This window comes from Dendropsophus ebraccatus, chromosome 13, assembly GCF_027789765.1.
Source record: "Dendropsophus ebraccatus isolate aDenEbr1 chromosome 13, aDenEbr1.pat, whole genome shotgun sequence".
NCBI classification, from domain to species: Eukaryota; Metazoa; Chordata; class Amphibia; order Anura; family Hylidae; genus Dendropsophus; species Dendropsophus ebraccatus.
The window spans coordinates 63119035-63144268 of record NC_091466.1 but is presented as its reverse complement, the minus strand read 5'-3'; the positions used below and the strand labels follow the sequence as shown (position 1 = coordinate 63144268).

Sequence of the window (25234 nt, the reverse complement as noted above, 5' to 3'; positions counted from 1 at the left end):
TCTTCTTCTTCTTCTTCTTCTTCTTCTTCTTCTTCTTCTTCTTCTTCTTCTTCTTCTTCTTCTTCTTCTTCTTCTTCTTCTTCTTCTTCTTCTTCTTCTTCTTCTTCTTCTTCTTCTTCTTCTTCTTCTTCTTCTTCTTCTTCTTCTTCTTCTTCTTCTCTTCTTCTTCTTCTTCTTCTTCTTCTTCTTCTTCTTCTTCTTCTTCTTCTTCTTCTTCTTCTTCTTCTTCTTCTTCTTCTTCTTCTTCTTCTTCTTCTTCTTCTTCTTCTTCTTCTTCTTCTTCTTCTTCTTCTTCTTCTTCTTCTTCTTCTTCTTCTTCTTCTTCTTCTTCTTCTTCTTCTTCTTCTTCTTCTTCTTCTTCTTCTTCTTCTTCTTCTTCTTCTTCTTCTTCTTCTTCTTCTTCTTCTTCTTCTTCTTCTTCTTCTTCTTCTTCTTCTTCTTCTTCTTCTTCTTCTTCTTCTTCTTCTTCTTCTTCTTCTTCTTCTTCTTCTTCTTCTTCTTCTTCTTCTTCTTCTTCTTCTTCTTCTTCTTCTTCTTCTTCTTCTTCTTCTTCTTCTTCTTCTTCTTCTTCTTCTTCTTCTTCTTCTTCTTCTTCTTCTTCTTCTTCTTCTTCTTCTTCTTCTTCTTCTTCTTCTTCTTCTTCTTCTTCTTCTTCTTCTTCTTCTTCTTCTTCTTCTTCTTCTTCTTCTTCTTCTTCTTCTTCTTCTTCTTCTTCTTCTTCTTCTTCTTCTTCTTCTTCTTCTTCTTCTTCTTCTTCTTCTTCTTCTTCTTCTTCTTCTTCTTCTTCTTCTTCTTCTTCTTCTTCTTCTTCTTCTTCTTCTTCTTCTTCTTCTTCTTCTTCTTCTTCTTCTTCTTCTTCTTCTTCTTCTTCTTCTTCTTCTTCTTCTTCTTCTTCTTCTTCTTCTTCTTCTTCTTCTTCTTCTTCTTCTTCTTCTTCTTCTTCTTCTTCTTCTTCTTCTTCTTCTTCTTCTTCTTCTTCTTCTTCTTCTTCTTCTTCTTCTTCTTCTTCTTCTTCTTCTTCTTCTTCTTCTTCTTCTTCTTCTTCTTCTTCTTCTTCTTCTTCTTCTTCTTCTTCTTCTTCTTCTTCTTCTTCTTCTTCTTCTTCTTCTTCTTCTTCTTCTTCTTCTTCTTCTTCTTCTTCTTCTTCTTCTTCTTCTTCTTCTTCTTCTTCTTCTTCTTCTTCTTCTTCTTCTTCTTCTTCTTCTTCTTCTTCTTCTTCTTCTTCTTCTTCTTCTTCTTCTTCTTCTTCTTCTTCTTCTTCTTCTTCTTCTTCTTCTTCTTCTTCTTCTTCTTCTTCTTCTTCTTCTTCTTCTTCTTCTTCTTCTTCTTCTTCTTCTTCTTCTTCTTCTTCTTCTTCTTCTTCTTCTTCTTCTTCTTCTTCTTCTTCTTCTTCTTCTTCTTCTTCTTCTTCTTCTTCTTCTTCTTCTTCTTCTTCTTCTTCTTCTTCTTCTTCTTCTTCTTCTTCTTCTTCTTCTTCTTCTTCTTCTTCTTCTTCTTCTTCTTCTTCTTCTTCTTCTTCTTCTTCTTCTTCTTCTTCTTCTTCTTCTTCTTCTTCTTCTTCTTCTTCTTCTTCTTCTTCTTCTTCTTCTTCTTCTTCTTCTTCTTCTTCTTCTTCTTCTTCTTCTTCTTCTTCTTCTTCTTCTTCTTCTTCTTCTTCTTCTTCTTCTTCTTCTTCTTCTTCTTCTTCTTCTTCTTCTTCTTCTTCTTCTTCTTCTTCTTCTTCTTCTTCTTCTTCTTCTTCTTCTTCTTCTTCTTCTTCTTCTTCTTCTTCTTCTTCTTCTTCTTCTTCTTCTTCTTCTTCTTCTTCTTCTTCTTCTTCTTCTTCTTCTTCTTCTTCTTCTTCTTCTTCTTCTTCTTCTTCTTCTTCTTCTTCTTCTTCTTCTTCTTCTTCTTCTTCTTCTTCTTCTTCTTCTTCTTCTTCTTCTTCTTCTTCTTCTTCTTCTTCTTCTTCTTCTTCTTCTTCTTCTTCTTCTTCTTCTTCTTCTTCTTCTTCTTCTTCTTCTTCTTCTTCTTCTTCTTCTTCTTCTTCTTCTTCTTCTTCTTCTTCTTCTTCTTCTTCTTCTTCTTCTTCTTCTTCTTCTTCTTCTTCTTCTTCTTCTTCTTCTTCTTCTTCTTCTTCTTCTTCTTCTTCTTCTTCTTCTTCTTCTTCTTCTTCTTCTTCTTCTTCTTCTTCTTCTTCTTCTTCTTCTTCTTCTTCTTCTTCTTCTTCTTCTTCTTCTTCTTCTTCTTCTTCTTCTTCTTCTTCTTCTTCTTCTTCTTCTTCTTCTCTTCTTCTTCTTCTTCTTCTTCTTCTTCTTCTTCTTCTTCTTCTTCTTCTTCTTCTTCTTCTTCTTCTTCTTCTTCTTCTTCTTCTTCTTCTTCTTCTTCTTCTTCTTCTTCTTCTTCTTCTTCTTCTTCTTCTTCTTCTTCTTCTTCTTCTTCTTCTTCTTCTTCTTCTTCTTCTTCTTCTTCTTCTTCTTCTTCTTCTTCTTCTTCTTCTTCTTCTTCTTCTTCTTCTTCTTCTTCTTCTTCTTCTTCTTCTTCTTCTTCTTCTTCTTCTTCTTCTTCTTCTTCTTCTTCTTCTTCTTCTTCTTCTTCTTCTTCTTCTTCTTCTTCTTCTTCTTCTTCTTCTTCTTCTTCTTCTTCTTCTTCTTCTTCTTCTTCTTCTTCTTCTTCTTCTTCTTCTTCTTCTTCTTCTTCTTCTTCTTCTTCTTCTTCTTCTTCTTCTTCTTCTTCTTCTTCTTCTTCTTCTTCTTCTTCTTCTTCTTCTTCTTCTTCTTCTTCTCTTCTTCTTCTTCTTCTTCTTCTTCTTCTTCTTCTTCTTCTTCTTCTTCTTCTTCTTCTTCTTCTTCTTCTTCTTCTTCTTCTTCTTCTTCTTCTTCTTCTTCTTCTTCTTCTTCTTCTTCTTCTTCTTCTTCTTCTTCTTCTTCTTCTTCTTCTTCTTCTTCTTCTTCTTCTTCTTCTTCTTCTTCTTCTTCTTCTTCTTCTTCTTCTTCTTCTTCTTCTTCTTCTTCTTCTTCTTCTTCTTCTTCTTCTTCTTCTTCTTCTTCTTCTTCTTCTTCTTCTTCTTCTTCTTCTTCTTCTTCTTCTTCTTCTTCTTCTTCTTCTTCTTCTTCTTCTTCTTCTTCTTCTTCTTCTTCTTCTTCTTCTTCTTCTTCTTCTTCTTCTTCTTCTTCTTCTTCTTCTTCTTCTTCTTCTTCTTCTTCTTCTTCTTCTTCTTCTTCTTCTTCTTCTTCTTCTTCTTCTTCTTCTTCTTCTTCTTCTTCTTCTTCTTCTTCTTCTTCTTCTTCTTCTTCTTCTTCTTCTTCTTCTTCTTCTTCTTCTTCTTCTTCTTCTTCTTCTTCTTCTTCTTCTTCTTCTTCTTCTTCTTCTTCTTCTTCTTCTTCTTCTTCTTCTTCTTCTTCTTCTTCTTCTTCTTCTTCGTCTCCATCTCCATCTCCATCTCCATGGAGGGTATTGAGGGTAGTCAGCACCTACGTTGACAGCCTGCTCTGCTTTAAATCATCGGGTTCAGAATTTTTCTAATGTGTGGGGCCTTGACAGATGTAAAATTAGGTAGATCCTATGGCAAGACCAACAATCCAATGTTTATGGCAAAATCTTTTGGCCAAAGGTTCATTATTTCATGTTCTCTCTACCTACCGCGCTGTTCATGTGTTTCCTGTGGGAAGAGGATTAAGCCGCAATGAGACAGCTCTGGCACTGGCTTATCTCTTCCTCAACAATAGGGTTGGGCATTACTAATTCCAACGTGCTTGACCCTTCTCTCCACCAACAACATCAAACTGCCAGCAGAAGTGGTTAGTAATAGAATGGAAACCTTCCTGAGATAAACATACTGTATATTTATCCTAAGATGGTTATATAGGGTAGGTGAACCGTGCATTTTTTTTTTTCTTCCACCAATCTCCTATGCTTCCCAAAGATGTCTTCAAGGGGTTCAAAAAAGCCATTGTTCACACAGGCTGTTTACTGCAGATTTGTTGCACATTTGTACTTTATTAAAGCAAATGTACCAGCAGTACATTCCCTTTACTGTCCGTTTTTTCTTGAACCGTGGCCTGGTTGCCCTGTACGTCTCCATTCTACTCCCGTGCATCGGCCGGGGTTGAAGCACTGGAGGCGGAAACGCCCGCCCCTCTATGATGCGGCTCCATTGATGCCAGTGCTTTAGCCCGGGCCTGTGCCGAGGAATAAAACGGCACTTTACACGGAAACCGGGCCAAAAGAACCGCGGCATCTGCTTCCATGCATGGGCGCTCTTCTATCCATGTGAACATTTTAAAGCGAATGTACTGCTGGTACATTTGCTTTAATTTAATTGGGGAAACCCCAACAAACCTGCAGCATTTTCGTCTCATCAGTAACATTTCCAATAGCAGAGGCCAGCACAACTCAAGCATGCTCGAGTCTGATCTTTCGGCATTTAAATACCGATGGCTGAAGACGTTGGATGCAGCCCTAGGGAGTCCTGGAACACATGAATACAGCCTATACGCTCAATCAATAGTGGTATGTTTCAGCGCTGCTAATCTAGCACGTACTAAGGTTTTTAGCAGCTCTCTCATATCTTTTATTTCCACCCTCATGCTTGCTTTTAAGAACTTGAAATACAAGGTGTTAGGTGTCACATGTCCTTTTGCTTCATGAGCAGATTGTTCGGCTATAAGTCATCGGCTAATGAAATGAATAATAACCCGCACAGAGCTGCAGTGCATCTCTGGATGGTAATACTACATTTTCTTGATGGAAATATCTCTTGGGGCCCATTCAGGAGATAGTGACGTGGTTAAAAAAAAAACTGCACTCAAAGTAAGTGATATGTAAAAAGCAATGCTGTCCAGGCCCCACGCACCTCTACAATGGCCCTATTATGTTACAGTACAATGCAAAGTCACAATAAGACCATCCCTGTTACTTTAATATTCTGCGTTGCAATGCAAGTATTGCCTGCATATGAGTTTTACACGGAAGTCAATAAGAAAAAAAACAACCACGGGGGAAAAAATAGCAGTCACTTAATGCTTGTGTACATTCACATTCAGGGAACACCTGACCTTTGCAATAGAAGAACAACTAAAATTAACTCTTCAAGTACACCAAGGTCTTAAACCGTCCAGAAACAAGAGCTCTTTGCCTGTGGCTATCTCCCTCTACTTTAACATAAACATTTAGGTAAGATAAGCTGCTGCCAGACACCCCTTCAGGAGAAGAAAAGGGTCTGGAAAATTGAGTTCTAGCATGTCTGACCCTGAGGGGCAGTCAATTTCTTGTTTACATCTCTCCTTGGAGGTATACCCTGATGTACACCACAATATGCCTATATAGTGGCATACACAAGAGGTATAGAACTGCCATTGACTACTATAAGTTATTGTAGAAGGAGTATGTTAGAGTCCCTTTAGATAAAAAAGTGTAGTAGTCTTCACTTTTTTAAAATATGCACGCCTATGCAAGAGTATGCACTTTTTTTAGTATATTATCACTTAGTAAATACTATCAGTATAAGCTGGGGGATGCTCCCAATGTATATATTTTATATAGCGAATACAAGAAGTGATCAGAGCCATTGAAGTATCTAATGTGCATGTATAGCTAACACTTTAGAAACAGACAGTACAGCGTCTAAGTAGCCTCGCCACACATTCTATAAGTTAATAACTTTATATATTGTTTGGTTTTTAAAGGTAAGTAATAGCTATGCTATACTCTCATAATGCTTATATAAACATACAATGAAGATGCTGTCCGCTCAGAGCTGTAGACATGGGCAGATAGCTGATGAGGAGATAAAGCAAATGATACTGGTCTTTTCTCTAATGACCATTTGCAAAATTATAAAGTAATGTTTTCCTTCTAAGCTTATGAGTCATAGATGCTGTGCTGCAATGTGCACTCCTCCTCCCTCCCCACCTATCCTTGCCCTGCATGATTGATGTACAGTATACAGTTTGATTTCCAGCACAGAGCACTGTACATCAATCATGTAGGGAGGGAGGAGGTGTGCATGCTGCAGCTTAGCCTAGCCTCTGATTCTCATGATTGTATAATTTGTCTGAAAAGAAATTATACCGGTCTCTTGGCTTCTGTGTACGTGATGCTCTACACATAATTTAAAGCTCACACATTCCCTTTAAAGGGGTAGTTCAGCAAAAAATAAATCATATATATATACTGTGTGTGTGTGTGTGTGTATAATATATAATATATATATATATATATATATATATATATATATATATATATATATATATTAAATTTCTTTTTATTTTTTTATTTTCTTCCCAGTTAACTGGTGCCAGAGATTTGTAATTTACTTTAATTTTTTAATAGAAGTAAATTACAAATCTCTGGCACCAGTTGACTAGAAAAAAAAAAAAAAAAAATTATATATATACAGAGATTTGTAATTTACTTCTATTAAAAAAGTAGTCTTCCAGTACTTATTAGTTGCTGTATGTCATGCATTAAGTAGTATTCTTCCAGAGCATGAAATGTTTTTATATGGGGATTTGCTCCTGCTCTGGACATTTCCTGACATGGACAGAGGTGGCAGCAGAGAGCACTGTGTCAGACTGGAAAGAATACACCGCTATCTGCAGGACATACAGCAACTGATAAGTATCGGAAGACCTGAGGCTGTTTTTTAATAAAAGTACATTTCAAATCCGTTGCACTTTCTGGCACCAGTTGATTTGATAGAATTTTTTTTTTGCTGAACTACCCCTGCAGACTTTGGGGTCAGTGGTAGCTTCTTCAGTGATGTCCTTTTTGGCCCTTGCTGTAATGTATAAAAATAGTCATGCAAAGTATGGATCAGGTTCTTGCAACAACCATTGAAATTCCAGATCATGATTTGTAAGTACAGATTAGGAAATCAAAGCGGGGATGTGACCAAATAATTTCCATGGTACAGCTCCTGTGGAGAGTTTCTTCCCACAGCTCCTGTCAGTCTTCCCCTTCCCTCTTACTTTCACCAATCTGTTATTACTGTGTTCTTGATCTCACAATTCCTACTGAAGCTGAACGGAAATGGTGGTAAGCGAATTGCAACAACAGTCTCTTATTACACTGCCTGCCTCTAAGCTCTGCCTTGTATTGTGTACGGTCAGAAGTAATTGACTCCTTCTTATCCATTTTCTACACAATAATTTCCTGTATACAGTCATTGCTTTTATCTCCTATTCTTGTTCTTTGCTGCAGACTGCAGCACAGTAGAGAGAAAAAAAACCATCAATGCTACAGACATCTATTTATACATGAATTATGAAAATAGAACTTAGGGCTTTATGCCAGTAGTACTCACACAGGGACTTCCTTTCCCTTACTAATCTGACAAATCGTAGCTCAGCACCTACTCAGATCTGCTATGCCATTACTTAGTTCTGGGGGATGATTTACACAGTACAATACTATAGGTGGCATGTGGAGGGAGAAGGGATTACTGATGTACTTGCATTTGCTTTCTGAAAAGAAAAGCACAGCAGCATAGCAAGGAAGGGGTACATTAAGCACTGAAGCACTGCTGCTTACAAGCTAAAGCATAGGTAGGAAACCTTGGCCCTTTAGCTGGTTCAAAACTACAACTCCCATCATGCCTGGACAGCCAAAGCTTTAGCTTTGGCTGTGCAGGCATGATGGGAGTTGTGGTTTTGCACCAGCCGGAGAGCCAGATGCACTTCTGTTTACATAAGGGGCAGTTGCACTGAGCTTTAGGGGTGGTCAGAGATGAGAGGAAAGTATTGATTTGTCTTTCAGGTACAGTGTGAATCACCTTAAAGGGGTTTTCCACTGAAAACAAACTTGTCCCCTATCCACAGGATAGGGGACAAGTAAGAGATCACAGGGGTCTGACCTCCGTGCCCCCCGGAGATCTCCAGATCGGCCTCGGCTCCTGTGTTCTGAATAGCACTCTGCTTTTTCCTGCAGCTCTATAGAGAATGAACGAGCTGCTGGTCATGTGCCGTCCTGCGGCTGTATTCAAAACAAAGGAGCCAGGAAGACAAGTTACTTTTAAGTGGAAAACCGTTTTAAGGAACCAGACAGTGCTAACTTGCAGGTACAAGGCTTTCTCTCCTGCACACAGCACACACCACACACCAAGCCCACTTCCTGTGTCTTGTCCAGATCTAGCTGTTACTAGAGACAAATATTCCCTAACAGGCATAGGACAGCAGATTGCACAGGAGGCAGACACGGTGTGGTCAAGACTTTAAGCTGTTTTTTTTTCTAGGGTAAGGAGACATTTTTTTTAAAAAAAAAATACGTTTTTACACATGTGTTACTAACCACTTAGGCTATCCAGTGGTGGAAGGTTGTGTGAAATGACATTTGAGGGAGGGAAGTTGTATAAAGCCAAGTTGTGTTTGCCAACCTGTGGCTCACCAGCTGTAGTTTTGCAACAGCTTAGAAAACACTGACACTATGGGTGTTATATGTGATTGTGTGTAATATGGCCAGAAAAACAATGCAATGCACACGGCTGCAAACAGATTCCGCCAGGTCCACTTGCTACTTAGTAACCTGGGACCACCTGTGCCACATTTTGGACAAAAACTTTCTAATAGTGGAGCTTTTTCTCTAAAGCGCTGTTCACACATGGTTGCAAAGTTAACATATAATATTTATAGGAACTATTTTGCACCCATCCCATGATCTATTACAGGATACAGACTCTGTGCTTGTAGGGAAGGGTTCAGTACATCTCCATACGCTATGTCTATTGGCCCTATTCCACGGAACGATTATCGTTCGTTTTCGGACGATATCGACCGCTACGGACGATAATCGTTCCGTGGAATAGAGTGCAACGATCAGCCGACATCGTTCATGTCGGCTGATCGTTGCAGTCGCTTGTTTTTCAACATGTTGAAAAACAAGTGACTGATATAGCAGCGATCTGCTGCCGTCGCTCCGTTGAATAGGAGCATCGGCAGCAGACGCTGCTATATCCTATGGGCTGCCCGGACGATCAGCGATCCCCCGGGCAGCCCCCCCGCAGCTCCCCGCCGCCCCTCCCGCACTCACCCGCTCGCTGCAGCCGCGTTGAATAGCAGCGGCAGCGAGCGGGGAACGAGGAGCAAACGAGCGCTAATAGCGCTCGTTTGCTCCTCTAAAACGACCCGTGGAATAGGGCCATATGGCTCTCACTGATATAACAAATTCCTCCAATGTTTTCAGTCTTTCACAACTTGCTCTTCATGCATTGCAGCTGCTGGTAGATAATAAGAAATCTTCTATGACTGACAGTCTTCGTGATATGATGGAGGATGCAGGGAAATTAGGGATTCTTTTTTTAAGCACATCTAGTGTAATGAGAAGACAAGGAGCGACATTGTTCAGGGAATGTGAGTCTGCAGGAGGATAATCCAGGCTTGCTCCATGCCACGTGTGTGATGCTCTGCGCACGGCTGCTTGAAAGCACAACAAAGAGGTTTTTCTGTAACATCAATCCGCATCACATGTCACTTACAGCAAAATGACTTGCCGTTTAGTCATTGTTCTTGTTTAACCAGGTTCAGCATTAACCGTGTGAGCACTGTGATTAAAGGCGATATCTCTCATCATGAAATAAGACGGTAGAAGCTGTTTGATGTAAAGTGACCCAGCCCCGAGACCGGATACCATCTCCCGTACTACCTAATGGATCCCAGTCAATATTTGGTTCATTTTGGTCACGTGTCCTAGAAAAGATGTGTTGTATATCAAAGCTGTTCCTGCAGCATGAAAAAGGTTTTATATTATTTTTTTTCTCCGAAATGCGTTAGCTGAGAGTTCCTTGTCCTTGAATGAAGTAGAAATAAAGTCTGGCAGTACATGCATATGCAGCCATCTGGTCTATAGGCTGATGCAATAGACAGTCAGGTAGGCGATTGGGCCCAGAGCAATTTTTGTTTTCCTAGAGGCTTCTGTAAACCATTATGGAGTATTCCGGTGATGGATTTTTTAAAATGGTGGACTTTCTGTAAATAACAAAGCGTGCATACTCACCTGCCCTGATCACTTGCAGCTGCTGACACCTGATTTCTGCTACTTCCTGCTTTCGCTGATGTGTCACCCCTACAGGAAATGCCAGCTCAGACAGTCACTGGCCACATTGGTGACCCAGTCAACATGTCGGTGAAAGTACAAAGCAGTGGAGGGATGCAGGTACTGGGAGTTATCAGAACAGCAGCTGCATGGGATTGGGGCAGGTGAGTATGCTTGCTTTAATGTTTAAAAAATATATACCTTTCAAGCATCCTAGAGAGCACCCAGACCGTAGTGCATTCACTCTCTTCTCTGTCCTTGTGGCAGGAGACAGACTTTGACAGTAAGTCCATGGGCCAATCCTGCAATGAGGTAGGCAGCAAAGTGCTCAGCTGCAGGTGTCTCGTTGGTTCTACAGATGGGTGGGGGTCCGAACATCCAGACCCTGACCAATCAAAACTTTTAACATTTTTTTTTTTCTTCTCAAATGACAGGGCCACCACCCAGATTTCATTCCTATGCTCCCTTGATCTTGTCCCTTTGCATGTACTGTCATAAGGTCAGAGGTTGCAGCTTTCTTTATAATCTGTAGATTTACATGCACCAAACCAACAATGTGCTTGTTTATGGATTCCAGACTAAACGACTTCTTGAGCGTCTTGTTTAGATTATAGCAGGGCTAGAAGAAAACTAACATGCTGTTTACAGAGGGGAAATGCCTGCTCCAAGTGTTCTGCGCCAATGGAGACTTGACAAAGGAATGTCTACAGATTTCTGTTTGCATGGGGACCAAATGTCAGACCGCATGCGTGCATCTTCTGCTGCTACTGCTGGAATATTGTAGCTTTTTATTCTGCAGCTACTATCGGGGAAAGTAAGAGGTGGCCATCGCTTTCTCATTGGACGTCGTCTTGCACTTTCCTGGAAAGTGTCTTGTTGTTGCTGCGGAGGAATGTGTCGGGGAAGTGTTGTAATCCCAGGGTACTGTTTTTGGTAAACAAACCGAGCGTTTCCTTATTCTTAGATGTCAGAGTATAACATCCTGATCAAAATTTTATAGAAAAATCTGAGCATGTGTCCTATATTTAGAAAGCATTAGGTCACCAATGACATGCAACTTTTTCTATATCAAAAGGTCATGGCCAGGATGACTTGTACGAGGGTTTCGTCTAGTGCAATACTTCACCTACCGATTGCTTAATTTTTGCCAAGTGCAAACTAAGCATAACTATAGCCATTATGTTGGTGCTGTAAAATTAGTTGTTTATACATCAACCATGTTCCATGGGGTAACTCATCAGTGGAGATGTTCTGTGTTCTTCTATGGTCTTACCACATAAGGTTATTGCGTCATATCACTGGCCCATGTTTACAGCAAAACTTCAGTTAAAACCATCAGTTAAAGGGATACTCCAGTGATATATATATTTTTTTTTTTATTAACTGGTGTCAGAAAGTTTTATAGATTTGTAATTTACTTCTATTAAAAAAAATAAAAATCTCAAATCTTCCAGGAGGTGATGTATTCTTTCCAGTCTGACCCAGTTTTTTAAAGATATTTTATTAAAGGTTTTTTATGTTATAACTGTACAAGCATTAATTCGGTACATTAAGAATGGTGTACATCTAATCAAGAAAAATTACATGGAGATTGTAACATAAGAAGACAAGTGATGACATAGTAAGAAGAATAGAGCATGTCACGTCACACAATATTTTCGTACATAAAAAAAAAGTGTTGTACAGGGGGGGGGGGGGGGGATTTACTACTGATGTGGACAGTTCCCGACATGGACAGAGGTGGCTGCAGAGAGCACTGTGTCAGAATGGAAAGAATAAACCACTTCCTGCAGGACATACAGCAGCTAATAAGTACTGGCAGGGTTGAGATTTTTTAAATAGAATAAAATTCCAAATCTGTATAACTTTCTGACACCAGTTGATAAGAAAGATTTTTTTTTTTTTGTGTTGTGCATTACAACAATATCAGGATTACTAGCAGGGGTGCAGCCCCTGAACTCATTAGGTCTCTCTTATGTATACTAGGAGACCAGTACTATAAATGAAGCCCTGTTACAGATTTGTCGTTGCGGCCCTGCATCTCCAATTTCGCCAGCATAACAAAGTTTGTGGCTCTGAACATGAACCCAGAGTCCAGGTTACACAAAGCTTCTGTATTTTTAGTGAAATGCTGATTGTAGATGTAATAGGGTTTCATTATAGAGAGTAGCTGCGGCAGTAACAATGAACTCTGCTTCTGTGCATTGTACAGCTCTGGCCCACACTCCTTATGTACAAGGTCAGCCTGACATTATATGGGAAGAACCATGCCAGATTGCATTGTTTGTTGAAGTGACATTAGCTGAGACGGCTTACATGCACTTAGAAGAGCTGTTACCAACGGGATGTGTATGTGTGGGGAAGCTTTCCTATACAGTTCATGCACAATGGGGACAGCATTGTGCTGTTTATGTTCTGCAGCATCTTAATGCTTGAGTAGGTGGATAAACAGGCGTTTGCTTCTGATGACATTAAAAACGCTGGGTCATTGAGAAGAACAGCAAGCCATTCATAACTTCCTTAATAATGCAAGTTTTATAGTGGAAACCGGGCACAATTTTTAGTCCAGGAATATGGTTGGAGGGCCAAATGTTCCCCACCCCCATTTCTGCCTGCTCCATCTCTCTTGCTCTTTCTCTTCTCTTGCACTGCTGTCAGACTACATTTCCCAGTAGTCTTTGCGGTGCACGCTCAGAATGTCCTGTTTCTTCCACCCCCTCCCTCCTCTCCACCCCCCTGTCATGTCTGTGCTCAGCAAACAAGCTGAATGTGAGACAGTGGTCACATGATCTCTGTCTCCTAAGGGGGGGTTGGAGCAGAGGGAGCAGGAGACAGTGGATTGCACAGAGGCCAGTTTTCGCCACTTCCTGGATGTCCATTAACTACCCGTGCAGCAAAAGTGTGCAGACACAGTAATACATTATATAGCATTTTTAAACTTGATAGGCCATCAATATTAGATCAGCATAGTCTCTAAGGGGCCTATTCCACGGAGCGATAATCAGCCGAATCAGCCTGATTTGGATGATTATCACTCTATGGAATAAAGACAACGATCAGCCGATATTATCAGACGATAATATAGGCCTAGCGGCATTAGTATCAGCCATAGATGGGATGTGCAGCCGTTCCTTTCTCTCCAGTTCGTGGATCAGCCGATATAATGTCATTGACTGATCGTTTAATTACGTTCAAGCCTAAAATCATCAGGCACCAATCACGCATCGCTGTGTGGAATGGCGGGCGACCGACCATTTCACTAGCACCATACATTACCTAAGCATGTTGCAGGTCTTCTCCTGTGCTCCTTCTACCTCCCGGTCCCACGCGCAGCAGCAGCAGCTTCGGTGCGGCCTGACAGAGCGGTCAGCCAATCACTGGCGAGGACCGCTGCGGCCGGTGATTGGCTGAACGGTCTGTCAGCTCAGTCAGGCCGCACCGAAGCTGCTACTGCGCACTGGATCGGGAGGAAGAAGGAGCACAGGAGAAGACCTGCAACATGCTTAGGTAATGTATGGTGTAAACAAGGGCTGCAAGGACATTGGTAACGATGTCCCTGCAGCCCTTGCTAAACGATTATCGGGCCGTGGAATAGGCCCAGTAAACGAGCGCGATCTAGCAGATCGGCGCTCATTTCCATTATTGATCGGCCCGTGGAATAGGACCCTAAAGCCCCTATTTCACGGGTCGTTTAGAGGAGCAAACGAGCGTTCTCATCTTTCATCGCTGATCATCCGGGCAGCCCATAGGATATAGCAGCGTCTGCTGCTGGTGCTTCTATTCAACGGAGCGACGGCAGCAGATCGCTGCTATATCAGTCACTTGTTTTTCAACATGTTGAAAACAAGCGACTGCAACGATCAGCCGACATGAACGATGTCGGCTGATCTTTGCACTCTATTTCACGGCACAATTAGCGGCCGATATCGACCGAATACGGACGATAATCGTTCCGTGGAATAGAGCCTTTAGTCCTGTCACCAGCTGTTTGGTCAGTGCACTTGGCCAAGTCCTAAGCCATAGCCTCTATAAAGTTTATGTATGCTCATCCCTACATCTTCATACTGTTGGTAGCCGTGGTGTGCGGTATACTGCATTGTTGTCATTTTCAAATGAATGGGACAACTTTTATACAAGTTATATAAATGTACAAGTGAACTGTGAAAAACAGCTGAAGCACGAGGATGTCAAGCCTGGGCGAGGCCCTCAGGGTTTTTGCAGTCAAACTTTGCACATCATTTAAAAGAAATGAGAATAAACTATCAATGAGCAGATGGAAAATGGGGACCGCACAGATGTCACACCTCATCCCTTACAGTCATGTCAGATGAGTATTGTTCATTGTATTTATTCCAGTATCATAGGAAACAAGTGTTCGCATTGTCGATCTAAACCATGCAGGATTATTGCACAGATGCAGTATGTACATTAGAAAGCCAAAATCCGCACCCCAGTGCAGTTTGCATAGACCCTTACATTGTTACATGGAGACCCTATAGGTTTGTGTTATGGCCCCTTACATTGTTACATGGAGTCGCTATAGGTTTGTGTTATGGACCCTTACATCGTCACATGGAGTTCCTATAGGTTTGTGTTATGGACCCTTACATCGTCACATGGAGTTCCTATAGGTTTGTGTTATGGACCCTTACACTATTACATGGAGCCCCTATGGGTTTGTGGTATGGACCCTTACATCGTCACATGGAGCCCCTATAGGTTTTTTGTTATGGACCCTTGGCATTCGGTGTGACGCAGACAAGAAAAACATCAGTGATGAAGCCTGGTAATGCTGATTACATGGTAAAGTCTAGACAGTCCGTTTAGACCAGAGATGGGGAACCTGCTGCCCTCCAACTGTTGCAAAACTACAATTCCCATCATGCCTGCAGCTGTTGCAAAACAACAATTCCCATCATGCCTGGACAGCCAAAGCAAAGCTTTGGCTGTCTAGGCATGATGGGAATTGTTGTTTTGCAACAGCTGGAGGGCCGAAGGTTCCCCATCCTTGATTTGGACAATAGCAATCCCACAAAATCCATTAGGCTCTAACTTTGTTCACTATTTGTTCATTTAAAGGGGTTATCCAGCTATTAAATGCTTTGTAAAGTTTGTATTCCTATTGGGACAACTGCTGCTTCCGCATTGACCATAACCATGGATCAGGCCTGGTCAGACGCTCCTCCTGTATTATACTGCTACGTGCATCAGTCTGAACAGACATCAGTGGTTGATCGGAATAGTTCCTGCTACATTTTATCTACTTCCTCTTTCACTTTACATGCAAATTGTTGCAAAACAAATCAAACAAACCCTTTTATTTTCTGCTAAAATGGTTACACACATATACGTGTAATGCTTTTATTTTTTATTGCAGTATAATGAGAAGCCTGGTATACTGTGCGATAAATGGTGAAACTATTTTTAACAAAGCATGCAATGTGGACAGATCGAAAATGACAGGATGCAGCGGTATTCTGTCTGTATGCCGTCACCACTGTGAATAAATGTAGGATCTTGTCCCTTTTATCTTTGATTCATCAAACAAAACCCCTTGTTGAGAACACAGGATATAAAGTGGACCTGTAAGCAGATTTTTCCTGACTAAAGTAAAGATACTGTACAATGGAGATTCGTACCCTGAAGAAGAAGATGCAACTCTTATATAAATCTGTCGCTCCAACGCTGAGTTTTAGAGCTTTTATACAAATGTATAACCTTATTTGCATAAAAAGGCTAAAGCTTATATATCTACGCTGGAGAGATGCATTTAAAGTGACTGTACCACCAGGCCCAGGCTGAAACACTGGAGGTGGGCCGACCACCCCCATTGGGAAGAAACCCTAGCCCCTCCATGACGTGACTCCATTAGAATCAATGGAACCCTATCATAGAGGGGCTAGTGTTTCCTCCCACTAAGGGTGGGTCTGCCCGCCTCCAGTGCTTCAGTCTGGGCCTGGTGGCACAGTCACTTTAAATATTTATATCTCCTGATTGAAGGTAAGAAGCCCTGTTGTGACAGCAAAAAACTGTGGACAAGTCCTAATCTAAACCTCTTTCTCCCTTAGGATGAAGGTAAGTTTATTACCTTCATCATCGGCACCATTTCCATGTTCTTAGTAGTTTTAATCCATTTGCTAAAATGGCATTTTGGTGTACTGGGGTGGGACTACCACCCCTAGTGCAGCAATCTGCTTTGGGGCAGCCTGCCCTGCTTATATTCATTAGAAGGGTCTGGTTGGGGCAGATCAGTGCACCGAGGGCAGTAGTCTCACGCTTCCTTCCCCCACTCCCCCAGTGCACCCAAACGCCTCATTAGCATATGGATTAAACTGCTAATATGGAAACGGGACAAGGATGCTTTCCTTTAAAGCAGATTTGACATTAAGGGTATGTTCACACTGAGTAAAACAGGCAGAATTCTGCTTAAAGAAGTGACATGTCACTTCTTCGAGCGGGGGAGCGTGCGCTGTCCCATAGACAGGCTATGACACACTGAGACAGGCGGAAAGTTCTGCCATGGAATTCCTCCTGATTTGCTCAGTGTGAACATACCCTTAGGGTGCGTTCACACATACTGGATCCGCAGAAGATTTGATGCTGTGTTCACTTATTTAGTTACATTGATATCAAATCTGCTGCAGATCCTGTACGTGTGAACGCATCCTAAGAAGCCTATCGGGGCTTGCGCAACCTACTGACCACTTGTTTGTTCATCACTTTTCTATGGAATATAACCACTTGTACTATAGTGGTGAGCCTCCACCACTGTGGTTACAGAGACTTCTTCTTTTTGGAATTTTGCTTTATAAATTCTCTATGGATTGCAAGACGTAATAATAATAAAACCCGACTAGAGGCTGAGTGAGCAGTAACCTGCCCAGCCATGCCTACTGCTCCCCTCTGTGATCTTGGTCTTTGCTGTGTCGATGACTGACATACACAAGCCTCCCTCATTAATAATTGGTAATGAATGCAGCCATTTGGGAGCTGTCTGGAGCTCCGGCTTTTGCAGAGCAGCGGGTGAAGGATGTGACTAAGCACGGTGACCCATTTTACAGTGTTGTGTACCTCGCCCCAGAGCAGGGAATTGCACCTCTTGCTACTGAAACCGGCTTACCTTGTTGTTTAGAGAGGGCGTAGGTAGCAGAAGCCTTCTGCAAGGACAAGTCCCAGGATTCCTGCTCAGTCTGGATATTATTCCTGTGTGTGTGTCAGCACGTGCAGGGTGTTTTGCACCTACTGTGCTCTGGAACAATTTTTGCTAGTGATAGTGTGAATACTGGATGCACCTTTTGTGCTCCCGCTTTATTCTTAAATTGTGGCTTCTGCGCTCTTGGAAACTTTTTGTGCATTTTGGCGGTCTCCATAGAAACTGAGTAGGTGTAATCTGTTCCAAACATTCTCGCCGCGTATCATTTATTAAAACTTGTTAAAATTTGCCTAACAATAAACTAGGGGTCATGTAAATACTGGTAGTCAGAGGCAAAATCGGGAAAAGCCTAAGACTTGGGGGGGGGGGGGGTGTTAGTGAAAGGGGTATTCTGGCGGAAATGTTTTTCTTTTAAATGAACTGGTGTCAGAAAGTTATACAGATTTATCATTTACTTCTATTTAAAAATTCAGTACTTATCAGTAGGGATGGTCCGAACCCTCTGAGGTTCGGGTTTGTATGAACCCGAACGCTCTGCATCAGATTCCCGCTGTCTGGGTGGATACAGCGGGAGGACCGCCTGGAAAACTGGGATACAGCCTATGGCTATGGCTGTATCCCAGTTTTCCAGGCGGTCCTCCCACTGGATCCACCCGCTGCACGGAGCGGGCAGACAGCGGGAATCATTACCAAGAGTTTGGGTTCGTACGAACCTGAACCGCACTCTGTTCGGACCATCCCTACTTATCAGCTGCTGTATGTCCTTCAGGAAGTGGGCTTTCCTTTCCAGTCTGACACAGTGCTCTCTGCTGCCACCTCTGTCCATGTCAGGAAATGTCCAGAGCAGTAGCAAATCCCCATAGAAAACCTCTCCTGCTCTGGACAGTTCCTGACATGGACAGAGGTGGCAGCAGAGAGCACTGTGTCAGACTGGAAAGGATACATCACTTCCTGCAGGACATACAGCAGCTGATAAGTACTGAATTTTTAAATAGAAGTAAATGACAAATCTGTTTAACTTTCTGAAACCAGTTTATTTAAGAGAAAAAGATTTTTGCCGGAGTACCCCTTTAAAGCTTTTAGCTGTGTATGTGTAATGTATGCCAACTTATACCATGGCATACTCATTCCTGTATACATACATTTTGCAATAGTTTTCTCTGTACATGTATCAGATTCCACCTTTTTCCTCATTTTCCAAAGAGTCTGTGAGGAATGAAAGGTGGAATCTGATTGGTTGCTAGGGGCAACTGAGCCAGTTTCACTTTACAGCATGTTTGATAAATCTCCCCCATAGAGCCTGTTTCTAATGTGAGCAGTAGACCTCATGCACACAATATTATCACAGCCCCATACAGTACTTGCAATATGCCGCCCATAGACTTCTATGGGGCTCTCCTATGATCTGTTTCATTCCATGTGGCACGGTTCTATACCTGCGTGCACGAAAACCTCTGCACAATAAAGTCTTTTGTTTTTTTAGCTCTCCCATTGATTTTACGCTGCCCGCACTAAAGAAGGGATATGTCGATTCTTTTTCAAGCTGAAAAGAATTGCATGAAAAACTGCAAGGTTCCCATTACAATCAATTGTTTTCAAGTGAAATCAGACTTTTTTTTAATTTTTTTTATTTTAAGGCCAAATAGAAATGTGGTTTTCACCTTTAAAAACACTAATTTTGTCTGTGTGAACATGCCCTGAAATATATATTACACTAGGAGACTAAATGTATACATCATTTATATGTAAGATTATAATAATAGCTTTTTATGTTTTTAGTATCTAGTAGCAGACAGTAGATTGAGGTGCATCAATCTGGGTTACATAAAAGGTAACATAATACAAAACTACTAGGCAGTCCTATGGAGACGGACGCTCCCATATAATAATAATAATTTAGGGGCAGCACGTTGGCTCAGTGGGGTCCTGGGTTGAAATCCCACCAAGGGCAACACCTGCAAAGAGTTTGTATGTTCTCTCTGTGTTTGCGTGGGTTTCCTCCAGGTACTCCGGTTTCCCCCCAAAACATACAGATAGGTGGATTTAGATTGTGAGTAGAGATGAGCAAACCGAGTTTGAGTTCGAGTCAATCTGAACCCTATCGTCCGGCATTTGATTAGCTGGGGCTGCTGAACTTGGATAAAGCTCTAAGGTTGTCTGGAAAACATGGATACAGCCAATGACTATATCCATGTTTTCCACATAGCCTTAGGGCTTTATCCAAGTTCAGCAGCCACCGCTAATCAAATGCTGAACGTTCGGGTTCGGATGGACTCCAGCATGCTTGAGGTTCACTTATCTCTAGTTGTGAGCCCTATTGGGACAGGGAGCAATAACTGGCGAAACTATGTAAAGTGCTGCGGAATCTGTGTGCGCCATACAAATAAAAGCATTTTATTATTATTATTAATAATAATAATAATAATAATAATAATATTTATATAGAGCCACCAGATTCTGCAGCTTCTTTTTCAATATCGCGAGTGATTTAACAAATATTCGATTGGGGAAAACAGATCTGGTGATATATTATTCAAGACCATGAATGAAACTGGACACCCCCCACAATAAGCTGAGGCAGGAGAAGGGTTCTGGTTACAGCTGATGCAAGCAATGCTGAGAACACAGCAATACAATGCTCCTGTATAGAAAAGCTGCAGATTACAGAGCTGTATATGCTCCAATCACCTTTCCTTCTTCTGGGTAAAGAAGAAATATTGTAGTCTGAATTTATGTAGCTTGATTATAGTTAACCTGGAGAATTCTTTGCAGTATTGGTCAACTGTTCACAAAGTAGGTTCCATTGAAAATTTAAAGGGGTCATCCACTAAGACAACTCCTTTTTGCTCCAGGATAATCTTTTGGGTTGTACTGCAGTAGGGATCAGCAGTTATTGACTGTAAATTCTGGTGGGAGGTTGGCAGCATTTCCCTGCAGCGCCACCACAGGATAAATAAAGCATTACATATTGAGACCAATTGTAATGCATTGGCACACAGGATTTTTATAATAAGATACGTTATAAGTTTGTGGCCGCTCTACTTTCTAGTATATACATGAAGGTTATGAAAAATGGTCTTTTGTGCATACATTCATTTTACAGCAATAAAAAAAAAAGGTTTTTGTTAATAAAAAAAATGACTTTGCATTAAAAAACTAAACAAAAATAAGACCAAGCTTATTGGGAACATGGCCTTTAAGTGGGTGCCATAGAGCAGGGATGGGCAATAGAGATGAGCGAACAGTAAGTTAAAGGGGTTGTCCGAACATAAACTTTCTGCATTTGACTCCCGGTGGCTGGAAAAGATGGATGCAGCCTTGAAAACATGGATACGGTCATAGGCCGGTGTCAAATACAGAGTGTCACTCATCTCCAATAGGGAACCTTTGGCTCTTCAGCTGGTGCAAAACTACAATTCCCATCATGCCTGGAAAGCCAAAGCTTTAGCTGTCCGTGCATGATGGGAATTGTAGTTTTGCAGGTTCCTTATCCCTGCTGTAGAGCATGACATGTTCTAATGATGGGGTAACTTGCTTGTGGGTAAAGATGATATTACTTTATAAATGTAAATATAAACTGTTAAAAATTAAAAATTTGTTAGATAATATCTTTATACATCTTTATATCCGATGAATTAATCTGCTTTATTTTTTCCATTCTACAGATACGCTTTGTCGGAATGGGTGATGAAGCCGAGTAGATCACAGGATAGAAGATCTACACAATCGCCACCTACAAGAAGCGTGAACTTATTTTTATTTTCGATTTTTGATTTGATGACTTTGGAGACGTCTCCTGATTTACATGCCTTTTGACTACCATGAGTCAGCAGCCTCAGCAGAAGGCTTCGAATAAAAGGACCGGGAAAAGAATCACTTTCTTTAGTGAAGCACAAGGCCACCCCGTGACTAGTAAAGAGCAGCAACTGAAAGAGCAGCAGTTATACGGGACTGTGTCACGGTTGCCCGTCTCCCAGGCTTCTGAACTGACCAAGTCGAATACTTATTCTGCTCCATCTAACAATATGTTGAACACAGTCATGTATGCTCAAGAGAGACCTGATGGTATGAGGATTAACCAGCAGCCAGTTCCTGGAAAGTGGAGCGTAGGTGATCGAAACGAGGCCGCATGGGCAGCCCAGCAAGCCAATATGTGGCAAAGAAACGCACCTGGTTATCCAATGCAAATGGTGCCTTCATATTACAACCATCACGAGCCTATAAAGAGAAGCCAAGACAAGGGAGTCGGGGTGTCCCAGTTAGATATGTATGGAGATGCTCTACAACAAATGATGTCTCAAAAGACACAGTTGGAGCAGCATCAGCTAGCTCAGCAGCAGGCCCACTTAAACTCCATTTTGCAAGCCCAACAGCAGCAGCAGCAACAACAGCAACAACAACAGCAGCAGCAGCAACAGCATCAACAAAATCAGCATTTGGCTTTGCAGTCTTTCCAAATGGCATTTGGACATCAGGGTCAGAAAACATCTCTGCAAAATCTCTTCCATGTTTTTCCAGACGCTCAGGCAAACGCCGCCGCTTATGCTGCTCAGCAGAAACAACAGACTGCGCTTCCGAAGATGCAACTTTTTGAGAATTTTTACCCATCGCAGCAGCAGGCAGCTTATGGCATGCAGCAAGGCGTTCCAATAAACCAGCATGCAGCTCCCCAGCAAAAAGCATCTGTAATGAACCAGCCGCAACGTGTTCCCACATCTGAGGAGTATATGAAGGCTCTCGCGGAGCAGAGTCAGCAAGCTGTTCTGCCCAAAGCTCAAATACCATTGCCTCGTAGGTCCCGAAGACTTTCCAAAGAAGGGCCAGAGCCTTTACCTCCCACTGTGGTCGGACAGTCCAATAACCCTTACGCACATCACCCGTATGAGCAGGGAGCACAACATCAGTTAGCCGCCCAAGAAAGATACAAGCAGCTCATGTCCAGAGATGGACAGGAGGCCCAGCATGGCGTCCGCCAAGAAATGGACAACGCATCGCTACCTCAAAATGGTAGAACAAGAGAGGGCCAGGTAGCTGAACAAAACTCTATGGGGCCAATACAGCCTGATGGAGCCGGAGCTGTGACTGTCATCCAGTCAACTCGGCGAAGGCGTCGGATATCACAAGAAGCCAATTTATTTACCTTAGCCCAGAAAGCAGCAGAAATGCCAAATCTTGAAAACACTAAGGTAAGGAGACTTCAGATAGACATTTATGAGTATTGAGACAAACACGTAACTAATAGAGATGAACGAACCCTAAGCACACTAGGGTTTCTTCTAACCCCAATGTGCAGCATTTGATTATCGGTGACTGAAGTTAGATGCAGCCCTAGGTAGCCTATAGCCTATGGCTGTATCCATGTTTCCCAGGCAGCTTTAGGGCTGCATCCAACTTCTTTAGCCACTGGTAATGAAATGGCACGCACGCATTGTGTCCGAATACCATTTTATATCAGGTTGCAGTAGCTTTTAAACCTTGCTTCCCTATTGTTATGCAGAGGTGGATATTGCTAGTGTAAAGGCTTTTTATGCGTAGGTTGAGGGCTGCACAGTAACAAGCTGATCACTGTCCCATCTAGTTGAGGGAATTATTGGAAACGCTAGGAAGGCTTATTCAGCTATTGATCAGCTAGAGATCATTTCCATGATCAGCGTTCTCCCACTGCACGTCTAATCAGCCATAACATTAAGACTAATATTGTGTAGGTCCTTCTCTGGATGCCAAAAAAAAACCCTCTGATCCATTGAGAATCGGACTCCACAAGACCTCTGAAGGTGTCCTGTGGTATTGGGAACAATGCATTGGCAGCTGATCCTTTAAAGCATTAGTATCATTTAAGAAAAACTATAATTTGATGATCATAATTATCATGCAGACATATGAAAAGTATTGATCAAAAATTCGTATAGAGACATGTGAAAAGTTTTGATCAGATCAGATTTATCAAACATGGTCAGCTGCCCCTAGTAACCAATCAGATTCCACCTTTCATTTTCCAAAGAGTCTGTGAGGAATGAAAGGTGGAATCTGGTTGCTAGGAGCAATTGAACCAGTTTCACTTTACACCATGTTTGATAAATCTCTTATGCGTTCAGACCTCCATCGATTAGTAGAACAAGGCCGGAGAAGCACTTATCTGAGTAGTTCTTCCCAATCTGCAGCTTTGCTTGCTGGAGACAGGCTCAATAGACTTAGGGCCCCTTCACACTACAGATTCGGCGCAAAGATTCCGCCGATAACCTCCGTCCGCAGACTCCGCACTGAATCTTTCCTGCTATGTCTTTGAATGGGAGTGCTCCCACCTCTCCGCTCAAAGAATTGACATGTCAAATGTTTTCTCAGATGATAGCAATGCTTTAGGTTCTGTAGGTTTGTCAGATAGGGCCACCACAGATGATACTCCTTTTTCCAGCACATCCAATGGATGCTCAATCAGATTGAGGTCTGGGAAAGTTAGAAGTCAAGTCAACACCATGTCTTACCAACTCTTTGGGTCCTATTAGACAAATCGAATTTTAGCTATAAACGATCGTTAATCGTTAACCTGAAATTGTTCACCATGTTACACAGAACGATAGTCGCAAGTTACGATCATTACAGCAATCGTTACTGTCATCGTTTACTCCATCTGATTCCAGCAAAAGAATAAACGATTTGGAATTACACTGAACAATTAGTGAACGAATGCGGAATTACAGCGAACGATTAATGATGATTTTAGGGTCAAATCTAAATCGATGATCAATGACGCATGAACGATTTTTTGATTGTTGCCTACAATTACACATTACGATTATCGTTTCAATTCAAACAATTTAACGATTTTCCGCACGATAATGGCCCCCCACGTGTAATAGGGCCCTTTGTCAGCATATTGAAACCAATCCTCTTTCAGAGTCCAGTCTACTGTCTCCCTCTGTTCCCTAGAGGTGGTCGGGCCCTGCCTTAGGTAATCCAGTCTCCCTCTCACCAGCATGGAACCTTAGCAGCCATCACACATGACATGCAGACGCAAGTCTCTGTCTAGCCATTAAGGTATAGAATGGATTCTGTACCATATCACAGTCATAATGCTCAGGAATAGCTGTAACCATTCACTTAACATTCTTTCTTGGCAAAAAAAAAATCACAGCTTAATAAATTCCACCCGTCACTGCTGCCTGTATACAGAACAATAGTCCAGCTCTTTCATTAGATTAGTTGCTATAGGAATTTTTTTATATTTATATTGGAATAAACATTGAGTACAATTGTCTCCTGTATAGAGCTAAATATGGCGGTAGTAAAACATGCCGGCAAATGTTCCACACAGGACACTTTCTTCTGGCTGAGATAGCGGATTCAGCAAATTATAGAGCATTAGCGCAGCACTACCCTAGCATTTACAATGAGCAATGTACATATTATCTACAGCAATGTGTTTGGAGATCGAACAGCTCAGCAGTGAATTTGGCTATGGTCGGAAACCCCATAGAGAGGGAATGAATGTGCTGGCTCTGTGTGTGCGCTGGCACTACGTTCACACTGGGGACTTTTGACCTTCATTTTTGGGATCAGTGGCGTTGCTAGTGGTCAGACCCCCACCGACCAGCTAGTTGTTTGTTATTCTGAGGATAGGGATAGTTGTTAATCTTTGGATTTTTTTCATGAGGTACCTGTCCATATACCCTATATCCTGCTCTGGAGACTCTCCTGGCAAATGAATAGTGCCTTTGTACCATTACAGAGTAGAAGATTATAAACTGCACACCATTTGTCAATTGTTTTTTGTGTTTTATTTAGGCAATTTAATTTTTTTTTCACAGTTTCCAGCACGGGTAATGGAGGTTCAGTATGAGTTTTAGTATACAATATCACTGCTGGATGTTTGAGTCACTCAAGACCTTTATCGACAGGGTATACTGTGTGCATGAATATTAAGAACACCGTGTATTGGAACTGGATCTGTATAGATGATGGTGGCCGGAGCCTTGAGTGACCGAAACGTCCAGCAGTGATATTGTATACTAAAACTCATACTGAACCTCCTTTACCCGTGTTGGAAACGGAAAAAAAAATTTAATTGCATAAATA

The 25234-nt window shown here is 41.7% G+C and overlaps 1 protein-coding gene across 4 annotated transcripts in view; it reads left to right on the top strand.

The window, feature by feature from the left end:
• The window catches only part of MIDEAS (mitotic deacetylase associated SANT domain protein), an 82180-nt gene that overhangs the window by 33335 nt on the left and 23611 nt on the right, over window positions 1-25234 (top strand). For 3 of the 4 annotated variants that reach the window (XM_069950257.1, XM_069950259.1, XM_069950256.1), the window contains exon 2: window positions 20827-22347. In XM_069950257.1, the coding sequence (XP_069806358.1) occupies window positions 20983-22347 (1365 nt within the window). In that variant the 5' untranslated portion in view covers window positions 20827-20982. Of the gene's footprint in view, window positions 1-8018; window positions 8039-20826; window positions 22348-25234 lie in introns of those variants that run through there. The other variant, XM_069950258.1, reaches the window with a different exon arrangement.